General features: G+C 53.4%; 1 protein-coding gene across 4 annotated transcripts; it reads left to right on the plus strand.

The window, feature by feature from the left end:
- On the plus strand, positions 1 to 11,162 carry SHC1 (SHC adaptor protein 1). 4 transcript variants are annotated; one of them, XM_053606890.1, is made up of 13 exons: positions 1 to 231; positions 3,591 to 3,758; positions 4,269 to 4,339; positions 4,857 to 4,929; positions 5,031 to 5,150; positions 5,396 to 5,449; positions 5,614 to 5,665; positions 5,855 to 5,981; positions 7,359 to 7,557; positions 7,646 to 7,703; positions 7,782 to 7,913; positions 8,075 to 8,313; positions 9,710 to 11,162. In XM_053606890.1, the coding sequence occupies exons 2-13, from the start codon at positions 3,594 to 3,596 to the stop codon at positions 9,836 to 9,838; spliced, it is 1,419 nt and encodes a 472-aa protein (XP_053462865.1). In that variant the 5' UTR covers positions 1 to 231; positions 3,591 to 3,593; the 3' UTR covers positions 9,839 to 11,162. The 4 variants fall into 4 exon arrangements, with proteins under 4 accessions (XP_053462865.1, XP_053462866.1, XP_053462864.1 ...); XM_053606891.1 differs by having other exon boundaries at positions 4,857 to 4,920; XM_053606889.1 differs by lacking the exon at positions 1 to 231 and having other exon boundaries at positions 2,688 to 3,758; positions 4,857 to 4,920.
- The last annotated feature ends 61 nt before the right edge of the window (positions 11,163 to 11,223 follow it).

An 11,223-nucleotide genomic window follows, 5' to 3' on the forward strand; every position in this document is an offset into this window, starting at 1 on the left:
TCCTGTGAGCGTTCTCGCGCAGCGATTGGCTGACTCGGGAAAGTGGGCAGGGTGAAGGAGTTACCGTGAGGTAGAGGGTCAGGGGTTAGTGAGGCCGGAAGTGAGTGTAATAAAGTTTCTCCAGGAAGGTCGGACCCGGGGAGAAAGTTGGAGCAGCGGCCTAGGCAGGCAGTGGCTCGATCTGGAACCAAATTGGCCCGCGGTGCGGTGCGGAGACTCCATGAGTACCTGGTGAGTCTTGATTTTTTCCTCCTTAGGTGACCCACTCCTCCACCCCGGAACCCCTCTCCCGGGACCCCACTTCCGGTATTCATTTATAAGCCCCGCCCCCTGAGAACCCCCTCCCCGGAAGTCCCACCTCCTAACTTCAGGGGGCTCCAGAACCCCGACTTCTGTTTTTGTTGTGTCTGACCCCACCCTATCGCCCAGACTTCTTGGAAGTCCCACCACCCCCAGACACGTTTCCAAGCCCTGTTACAAGAAGCCCTCCCGTTAGTCCTTCAGTTCTGCGAAGCTCGCCTCCTTCCAGCGATTCCACGCCAGGTCCTCTTGTTCCAAAAACCCGTCTTCCAAAAGGGCAAAACCAACTCCGTGAGCGCTCCAGAGGCGGTGAAGCCCCGCCCCTTGGACCCACCCCTCCAGAAACCCCGCCCTTCCCGTGCCAAGTTCGAGGGTCCAGAAACAAGTCCTAAAAGTCTGCTGCGCGCGCCCCAGGGGTCCACGTACCCCTAAGAAATTTATCTCTGGGGGACCCGACATGTCAGCTGAGAAGCTTTTATCTTCAATCCCAGAAACTCAACCTGCTTACATATTTCTGTCCTTTATTTTGGGCTGTGGGATCAGTACTCCGAGCTCTCTTGTGCTCCGCCAGGTGGGAAGTCAAAGTTCCCGTCTCTGGTTGTGAGGAGTGAGATTAGAGGCAGGCGTTTTCCTCTCCTTTTCTCTCCAAGGGGGGACCTACTTGAAGGGGACTGGACTTGGTGTCTGGCACAAGAGTAGGAGAGAGAATTGTTCACAGATTCTCAGCCCCACTCCTGGAGTTTCTCTTCCCAGGACCAGTCCAAGTCCAGAAACAGCGGCAGGTCTTATTAACGGCTGGACTAGGCCATGGGTTTTTTTGGTGTGTGGCCTGTGGGTGTTGACATAGCTAAAGTTTTTTGCCACCAGAAAATGGTGGCTTGGAGTGGGGGTGGGGATTTGTTTTATTTTGTTTAAAGGGACTACTCAGTCAGCACTTCTGGCTCTTACCCTCCCCCTAACCTGAGTTCTTTTCTGGGCATTCCTCGTAGCCCCGTTTGCCCAGCCTCCCTGCTGGTTACATTCCTGAGGTTTTCGGCAATTTCCGGCAACTTCCCGTCCCTTGCCTCCTCCCAGCTGGGCTGAGAAGCCAAACACAGCTCCCCCACCACCACGCACACTCAATCACCTGGATTTACAGTAGGCAATCTCCTTTCTCCCTGTGCAAATGTAAAGAGTCATACTTCCCCTTTATTTTCTTACAAATGCCCACACCTGTTTGTCCTTCCCTGCCTCTGGAAATGCCAGCTCCCACAGAATGCCATCTTTAAAGATGAGGACATCCTAGTGTGGGTTTGTGTTTTGAGGGTGTGAGGCTAGGGCAGAACCCTTTCCTCATCCCTAGCCTTAGGACATGGAATGATAAAATTCCTTCTGGAGTGTGGTGGGTGGCTTGGCAAAGCTTCCATGAGAGAAGGAGTGAGAGGAGGTGAAAGAGTTAAGCACAGCATCTAAAACGTTCTAAGTGCTAGTAATTGTTAATCTCTGTGATTAATCCTTTGAAGAAATCTAAGCGTAATTCCAAGACCAGCCTGAGGTAGTACATATCTTTTATTTGTTTTTTCATCATTTCCCAACTTCCTCTATGGCAATGGTTCTCAACCTTCCTAATGCCACAATGTATTTTCATTGTTAAAATGAAATACACAGGTTGAGAACCATGCTCTATGGCCTCCTCTGTGGCAGGAAGCTGTGGTAGAAGAGATGGGTTTGGGACTGTTCCCTGTGTCCATACTCTGTCTTCTCTGGGACCCCTTTATCCTATACCCACTGGCATAGATTTGTTTTCTGACCTCTCTCCCTTCCTGGCCTATAGGTCTCATTTCTCTTGGAGAATTGTTTCACCCTCCTCTCCCTCAGTGTGAGGGACAACATGCTCTATGGGGTATGAGTCTGCCTGGCAGTCCAGGGAGTTGACCTTAGAGTTAGTGCACTGACCCCTCATTCTCACCCTTAACTTCTTGGTTTGCTAATTAGCCCTTTGGAAATTCAGGGGGTAGAACAGTGCTTGGCTCTGGGCCATTGCTCCTTGGTTCGAGAGAAGAGGCTTGATCAACATGTCCTCTTGCTCTGCTCTTGCCTTAAGGCCCCACTTTATTCTTTCTTCATCAGTGTTGTCCTTCCTCTTGGCCCTGCTCTGCATCCACTGGGACCACTCCTCTCTCTTCCCCATTTCTCTAGCTCTAGTCCACAGCTGTTGTAGTGAGTATGCTAATGGCCGAGGCCTCCCAGGGGCCACCACCCACAGTATGTAGTAGTGGTGGGGAGTGGCCTGAGCTGGAGGAATTTGAGTATTTGTGCCTTCCCCTAGAACAGGAAGGGAAGTGCTGAACTCTGGAGTCCTCTCACTTTTCTCCCCCTCCTCCCGACCGCCCCCCCAGCAGCCTGTTTCCTCCCTCATTCCCCCCTGCCCTCCCCTGGCTTCCGGCTCCCTTTGGCTTGCCCTGTGACTGGTTCGGATTGATCCAGACCTCCTCTTATCTCCCTACTTTCCTTTTTAACTCTGTCCTTCCCTCCCACCCCCCACTTTACTCCTGCCCAGATTACCAGCTATATAGGGCAGCGGAGAGGACCAAGGATAGCCCTACCCTGCGAGAGTTCTGGGTTGGGGCAGCAGTAAGGGCTCAGCCCCTCTGAGCCTGTGAGTCAGCACTGTCCTTGGGATTGGTCCTTACCCTTAGCTCCCCGCCCCAGGGGAGGAGCCAGGCAGCTCTGGGTCCAGCCTGTTCTCTTCTCAGCCAGAGAAGAGGCTCCACGCTGGGCGGGGATGGGGCCTGAAACTGTCTGGTTCTGAGCTGGGCGAGCTGAAGCCACTTGTCCCTCTCCCTCTCCAGGACTCCTGTGATTCTTGGGCCATAGAGGTCCAACCAGACTAAGGGCCTGGGAATGCCCCCTGCCTGGCCCCCTTGCCTGAACTAGCAGGGGGGCCAGGCTGGGCAGCAGCTCCCTTCTCACCCACCCCAGCCATGGATCTCCTGCCCCCCAAGCCCAAGTACAACCCACTTCGGAATGAGTCTCTGTCATCGTTGGAGGAGGGGGCTTCAGGGTCTACTCCCCCGGAGGAGCTGCCTTCCCCATCAGCCTCGTCTCTGGGGCCCATCCTGCCTCCTCTGCCTGGGGATGATAGCCCCACTACCCTGTGCTCCTTCTTTCCCCGGATGAGCAGCCTGAAGCTGGCTAGTCCGGCTGGGGGGCGCCCAGGGCCTAAGGGGGAGCCAGGAAGGGCAGTTGAGGATGGGGAGGGGATCCTAGGGACAGCCGCGCCAGACTCAGGCTCCCTGCCCCTCCTCCAGGACATGAACAAGCTGAGTGGAGGCGGCGGGCGCAGGACTCGGGTGGAAGGGGGCCAGCTGGGGGGCGAGGAGTGGACCCGCCACGGGAGCTTTGTCAATAAGCCCACACGGGGCTGGCTGCATCCCAACGACAAAGTCATGGGACCTGGGGTTTCCTACTTGGTTCGGGTGAGTGAACATCCTCCCTTCCACTCCCTCCCAGAACCCTCCAGTTTTGCTCACTCCAGATGTGCTGGAACCTCTTTTTTCTTGCTGTTCCCCAACAACGTCTGTGTTTTAATGTCCTATTTCTGAAGCCTTTCTCACCCCTTCTTTGATAGTGTGCCCTTCCCTTCCAGCTTTGCCTCCCTGACCCCTACCCTGCCATGCCCAGCACAATGCCCAGCAGGGCAGCAGCTCTCAGTAAAGGAAAGGAGTATGTGGCTTCTGGATTCTCTTCTCCAGTCTCCTCCCCCTTTCTGGAGATGTCACTCTGTCCCATCCAATGCCTGTTTCTCCTCCAGATTCTCTTCCTAATGCATGAGGTCCTCTTTGCTGGCCTTTTCTTTCTCACCTTGTCCCCTGGGGAAGGGGCAGAATTTCATCATTATTTCCCTTGGGGACTATGTAGGGAAAAGCCCTAGGGCCCCTTGTGAAGGGAGTGGGGGAAGTGGCTGACCTGTCCCCTGCTCCCCTCAGTACATGGGCTGTGTGGAGGTCCTGCAGTCGATGCGTGCCCTCGACTTCAACACCCGGACCCAGGTCACCAGGTTCGTGGGGGGTGGCAGATCGTAGAAGCTCTGGGATTGATGAGGCCATGGGGAAGGGAGGAGGGAGTGGACATGAGCACTCAGAGGCAGTGCTAGTGGCAGCTAATTCTTGGGTGGTGAAGGGGATTGAGAGAAAGTTAGGAAATAAGTCTGAGTCTGAATAAAATAGGCAGCTCTAGGTAAATCCTCCTTACTTATCCAGCCTTGGGGGTGAGGGAAGGTGGCAGAAGCAGTTGGCAGCTGGAGTGGAGTAGAAAATGGGGATACATGGAAGGTGGCTACTGCCTTTGGGAAGGGAATGGGACATTGGTAGCTGGAATGGGGTGGGGCCATGCCCACTGAGGCCCTAACCCAATCAGCCAGGAAGCGGCCTCTCAGTGTCATCAAATATTAAAGGCCCTTAATTCAATCTACCACGACAAAGAGCCTGGAGTGCCCCGCCGTCCCCTCCCCCAGCCCTGTGCAACCCCAGCTGAGTGGGCAGCTGCTTTGGGTCTGAGTGCCCCTCTTTCCCCAGGGAGGCCATCAGTCTGGTGTGTGAGGCTGTGCCGGGTGCTAAGGGGATGACGAGGAGGAGAAAGGTACCTGGGGTAAGTGGGGCTAGGGGTGCTGGGAGATGTGGAGGGGCAGAGAGGGCAAGTGTGTACCTACAGCCCTCAGGCAGTGCCTGATATCCTGGGCCCTTCCCTAGCCCTGCAGCCGCCCGCTCAGCTCTGTCCTGGGGAGGAGTAACTTGAAATTTGCTGGAATGCCTATCACTCTCACTGTCTCTACCAGCAGCCTCAATCTCATGGCCACAGACTGCAAACAGGTTGGTGGGGCTCGGTAGTAGGAACCAGAAACAATGAAGGAGGGCTAAGAGGAGATCTCTTAAGGCCAGAAGCTAGGAGAGAGGGCATGGAGCAGCAGGGCGGGAGGGAAGGAAGCCAGTGGGTAAGAAGACAAGAGAGTAAGACTAGGGCTCCAAGACTCTGGGCCAGGGTGCAGGGAACCTGTGTGAGCCCGAGGCTGCCTGACACGTGGCATTCCTTCTCCATGCCCTGCCCTGACTCTTAGATCATTGCCAACCACCACATGCAGTCCATCTCATTTGCGTCCGGTGGGGATCCGGTGAGTTGTGGAACAGAGCAAAGGTTGTGGGAGGAGAGTGAGGGGCTGATGGAGTTGGGGCCAGGGCTGTGGGAATATCTGAAAAGGACTGGGTTGGAGGGATCAGTAGTAAGATCGAGCTATACAGTTTAGCTGCCCGCTTCTTCTGACTCTGTCTACCCCAGGACACAGCCGAGTATGTTGCCTATGTTGCCAAAGACCCTGTAAACCAGAGAGGTGAGGTGCAGTGGGGGTCTATGGGTGGTCTGGCTGTTGGGGAGGCAGGTGGGCAGGACCTGGGGGTGATTTTCCTGCTCATACTGAGTAGAGCTAAATAGGGGGTCCTGCCAAGGAAGATGAGCCCTGTCATGCCTCCACCTGGCAACCCCACCTCAGAGCTCACTGACAGCCTCTGTTGTGCCCCAGCCTGCCACATCCTGGAGTGTCCCGAAGGGCTTGCCCAGGATGTCATCAGCACCATCGGCCAGGCCTTTGAGTTGCGCTTCAAACAATACCTCAGGAACCCACCCAAGCTGGTCACCCCCCATGACAGGTGAGCGGTAGGGAGGCCGTGGGCAACATTTGGGCTAGCTAGGATTGGGAAAGTGAGGCTGGTCTTCCCACACTTGAGCTCAGAGGGGCTCAGGGAAGGAAATAACCTGTGTGCCCCCGCTTCCCACTTCCTGCTATTCTTACATTTCCTGTGTGGCCCATCAGAAAAGTCTTCTGAGGCCCTGCATGTTGCAGGCCAGCTCTTCCTCTTGTTTGCCTGTGCTGGAGCTCTATTCCAGGACTCATGTTGCATCTTTTTCTCTGATTAGATGGGCTTTCCTGTTCTTAGCCTCCTCATTTCTAGCCTGTTCCTCTTTCCTACCCATTTCTCTATTTGACTTTCTATGTTTTCCTACCTCTAGAAGCCACCAAGAATTTGGTTTAGGGCTGGGTGTGGTGGCTCACACCTGGAGGAGGATCACTTGAGCCCAGGAGTTTGAGACCAGCTTGGGCAACATAGTGAGACCACCATCTCTTAAAAAAAAAAAAAAAAAATGCTGGGGGCCATGGCTCATGCCTATAATCCTAGCACTCTGGGAGGCCAAGGTGGGTGGACAAGTTCAAAGCCAGCCTGAACCAAAGTGAGACCCCCATCTCTACTAAAAATAGAAAAACTGAGGCAAGAGGATCACTTGAGCCCAAGAAGTCCAACAGTTTGGGGTTGCTGTGAGCTATAATGCCACAGCACTCTAGGGTGACAGCTTAAGACTCTGTCTCAAAAAAAAGAAGAAGAAATTAGCTAGGCCTGGTGGTTTCTGGGAGGCTGAGGTGGGTTGCTTGAGCCCAGGAGTTTGAGGCTGCAATAAACTATGATTGCATTACTGCACTGCACTCCAGCCTTGGTGACAGATTGAGGCCCTGTCTCTTTAAGAAAAAAGAAAGAAAGGAAAGAAAGAAAAAAATTGAATTAGGGAAGATATCTCTTTTCCCTGAGATTATTATCTTTCCAATCTCAGGCCTTGAAGGATAAGTAATGAGAGCAGTAGGGATTATTTAGGAGAGGTTAAAATATTCTCGGCATCCCTCCCTGCTATTTAGTGCTTCCATTCCCTCTTGGGAGACAGCTCAGTGATCAAGGATGTGATCTTCAAAGTCAGACGTGAATTTAAATCTCAGTTCTACTACCACCTTTTAGTGGTGAGACCTTCTGCAAATCTTCATCTCTGATCCTCATTCTCCTTATCTATAAATTGAGGAAGGAAACAATACCTACTTTATAGGGTTGTGAGGAGAATGAGATGATTTATGTACACAGAGCACTTAGCATCATGCCTAATCCACGGTAAATGCCTACTACGTGGCCACTATTACTTTCCCCTCTGCCCATCTGCTCACCCACCACACATTTACACCCATGCTTCTCACCCCCCTTCCTCAGGATGGCTGGCTTTGATGGGTCAGCTTGGGATGAAGAGGAGGAAGAGCCACCTGATCATCAGTACTACAATGACTTCCCCGGGAAGGAGCCCCCTCTTGGGGGGGTGGTAGACATGAGGCTTAGGGAGGGAGCCACTCCAGGCGCCACTCGGCCCACTCCTCCCACTGCCCAGACACCCAGCCATTTGGGTGCCACACTGGTAAGTTCCTTGGATGGAGGTAGGCTGGGCCTGGGGTGGGGAGTGGCTGGTCATGGCCTCTGGACTCACTTTATTTTTATCCCTACAGCCTGTTGGGGGAGACCCAGAAGTCCGCAAACAGTTGCCACCTCCACCACCTTGCCCAGGTATGAAGGGAGCTGAGACAGGCAGAGCCAGGAGTGCTGGAGGTAGAGTGGGCCGTGGTACAGCCTCTCTCTCCACAGGTAGAGAGCTCTTTGACGATCCCTCCTATGTCAACGTCCAGAACCTAGACAAGGCCCGGCAAGCAGGGGCTGGGGCTGGACTCCCCAATCCTGCCATCAATGGCAGTGCACCCCGGGATCTCTTTGACATGAGTGAGTGCTTCTCTCTCCTTTCTGCATCCCCTCCTTCCTCCTTGGTTCCTCCTCTGCTCCTCCCACCCTGCTTTTTCCTTTCCAGTTTCCCCTTCCTGAAGGTCTAGTTCCTGGGTGTGTGTTGTGCCAGCTATCTCCACTAATGCTCTCTATATCCCTAGAGCCCTTCGAAGATGCCCTTCGGGTGCCTCCACCTCCCCAGTCAGTGTCCATGGCTGAGCAGCTCCGAGGGGAGACCTGGTTCCATGGGAAGCTGAGCCGGCGGGAGGCAGAGGCACTGCTGCAGCTCAATGGGGACTTCCTGGTGCGGGAGAGCACAACCACCCCTGGCCAGTACGTGCTCACTGGCTTGCAGAGTGGGCAGCCCAAGCATTTGCTACTGGTGGACCCTGAGGGTGTGGTGAGTATGGCAGAGGTGGGGTGGGGGGTGGCAGAAGGGCAAGGACAATACCCTGCAGTGCAACCCTGTTCCTTCTGTCATTGCTTTCTAGATTTTCTCTGCTGGGCAGCTCTCTATGGGCCTCTTCTGCTCTTCAAGGTGTTTGGTCTCCTTTTCCAGCAGATTAGGGTTCCTTCCCTTCTCATATCCCTGAGCCTGAACTATGTTCCTTATAGTCCCTCCTGGCCCTCAGATTCCCAGGCCTTAAAGCCCATCAGTGCTAGAAGGTGCTCACTAGAAGGTGCTTGTGTCACCTCTGCCCCTCTTTTCACAAATGAGGAAGTACCCTGGAGAGATTGTGATGCTTGGAATTAGAGACCAGACACACTATGTCTCCTCTTACAGGAGCAGCCAGGGGCCTTCCCAGATCCCCAGACCCAGGGCTCAAACCACTGTCCTTTCTCTTATTTTCACTGCCCCACTGCCCAGACTGGTTTATTTTCCACAGCAATCTCAGCCTCCTTTCCACAGCTTTTATATGCTGTGTTAATTCTTCTGAGACATGCCAACTTCTTCCAGGCCAGGAAAGGTGTAGCTATCCTTCACCTTCACTGTTTCTGGGCTAATGTCTCCTTTGCCTTCACTGACCTACCGGTTCCTACAATTGTCTCTAGCTTCTCTTTATAGAGAAGCCTCAGAGATCAGGACTGACAATCCCACCCACCTCCCCCTGCCATTTTTCTCCTTCCTTAAGCTTTTTGACTATTCTACCTTCTTCAACCTTTAGGGCCCAAGTCTTCTTTTCCTTTTTTTTTTTTGTAGAGACAGAATCTCACTTTATGGCCCTCGGTACAGTGCCGTGGCCTCACACAGCTCACAGCAACCTCCAACTCCTGGGCTTAAGCGATTCTCTTGCCTCAGCCTCCCGAGTAGCTGGGACTACAGGCGCCCGCCACAACGCCCGGCTATTTTTTGGTTGCAGTTTGGCTGGGGCTGGGTTTGAACCCGCCACCCTCGGTATATTGGGTGGGCGCCTTACTGAGTGAGCCACAGGTGCCGCCCCTTCTTTTCCTTTTTTAATTGTCCTTTAATGGCTGCAAACTAGGTCTTTGTTTCTGAGAGTGTCACAGCACATAGCAACCTCAAATTCTTAGGTTTTGAGCAATCCTCCTGCCTCAGCCTCTCAAGTAGCTGGGACTATAGGTGCCTGCTACATTCCCCAGCAAGTTTTTCTATTTTTAGTAGAGACAGGGTCTCACTCTTGCTCAGGCTGGTCTTGAACTCCTAAGCTCAAGGGATCCTCCTGCTCACTCCTCCCACAGTGCTGGGATTATAGGCGTGAGCACCTTCCAGGCCTGCAAACTAGTCTTATTTGATTCTTCACTGGAATTGACCTTCTTCCTTCTTACCTTCCCAGGTTCGGACAAAAGATCACCGCTTTGAGAGTGTCAGTCACCTCATCAGTTACCACATGGACAATCACTTGCCCATCATCTCTGCGGGCAGCGAACTCTGTCTACAGCAACCTGTGGAGCGAAAACTGTGATCCTCCTAACACTCTCTTACAAAAGATGCCCTCCAGCCCCTCCCACACTAGTCCCTAACTCTCAGGACCTCATTTGGGGGTGTCCTGTGGGCTTGGCCTTGTGTAGGTGCTGGGAGTAGTGTGAACAGTGGATTTAGTGTCGAGCTGTGTGAGAGGGTTTGAGTCAGGAGTCTGCAGTAGACCCCAACATCACCAAAGTATTAATGTACAGAGTGGCCCTTACCTGGGCCTTTCCTGTGCCAATCAGATGCCCCCCTGCCCCTAGAAGGTGAGTGTTTGTAATGGAAAAGGTCCTGTGGTGACAAGCCTGGTAGAGCAACCTCCCTTCTGGGGAAGAGGGAACAAACCACACCTCTGGTCTCTCCCTGAGTTTCAGGGTATTCCATATCCCTCTCAACAACCCTCATCCCAGGGTTTAAACTTTGTGCCTTTGACCATCTCCTAGGTCTGAAGATACTTTATGCAAAGAGTTCTCAGGCCTCTGAGTTCAGTAACAGGGGTGCTGACACCTTGGCTTCAGGACTCTTGTCTTCTCTTTGCTCAGCAACCCCTCCAGTTTGGGTTGGGAGAACAGAGGAGTGGCAGCTGTCCCCTCTCCCTAGGGATATGCAACCCTTAGAGATTGCCCTAGAACCCCCCTCCCAGCCAGGGGGGATATGGAACCCTCTTCTGCTCAGTGCCTCCTGGCACACAAGTCCCACCTCCCATGGTGCCTGCTTGTTTAACTCCATGGCCAAAGTGCAGCCCTTCCTCCCTTGGCCTCATCCTGCCTTCCCTTCTAGGGTAGTGGGGGTGGTGGTGGTGACAGAATTTGGGCCTCCTGTACTGGGAACGCTCCCAAGGTGGATTTTGTGGGGTGGACAGGGCATTGAGACTTTAAAGCAGTAGACAATCCCCAAATACCATCTATAGATTTGAAAATACATTCATTTTAAATTTTATATGGATATGTTTTAGGGTTGTAGAATTACTTTCCTAATTTTGTTTCCATGGCTGACTGAGCACAAATGATAATAATCAATCGCATTTACACATCACCTCTTTGACGTTCTCTAACCCCACTGGGGCAGAAAGTGACACCGAGCCAGAGCGTGAAGAACGTGGCCTCTGACAGATGCCGGGGAGCAGCAGTTTGGCTGGATATATGTCACAGGTCCCCGAAGGGCAATCCTAAGACTTACAGCTCCGATACCTGCTGCAGGCCGATAGCTCCAGGCCTGCGGATGGGCCGTTTCCATCCTGGCTCCTTTCTTTGTTCGGTTGTTTTCACGGGTCTCACTTTTACCAAAGGGAAAATGTCTTCATTAAAGTAGCGTTTCTTCTACCTCTGCAGAGCCTACTGTGTCGCTCGGCGGCGGGAGGGGCCGGGCCGCGGCCGGGGCGCG

The sequence above is a fragment of the Nycticebus coucang genome, chromosome 10, assembly GCF_027406575.1.
Source record: "Nycticebus coucang isolate mNycCou1 chromosome 10, mNycCou1.pri, whole genome shotgun sequence".
Taxonomy (NCBI): Eukaryota; Metazoa; Chordata; class Mammalia; order Primates; family Lorisidae; genus Nycticebus; species Nycticebus coucang.

What these genes read in the sequence shown, in the direction of transcription:
- SHC1 (XM_053606888.1), top strand. Translation starts at nt 3,264, where the DNA reads ATGGATCTCCTGCCCCCCAAGCCCAAGTACAACCCACTTCGGAATGAG. An exon ending in TGGCCACAGACTGCAAACAG is followed by an intron (nt 5,151 to 5,395) that starts GTTGGTGGGGCT and finishes CCTGACTCTTAG; the next exon opens with ATCATTGCCAACCACCACAT. An exon ending in TGGTGGACCCTGAGGGTGTG is followed by an intron (nt 8,314 to 9,709) that starts GTGAGTATGGCA and finishes TTACCTTCCCAG; the next exon opens with GTTCGGACAAAAGATCACCG.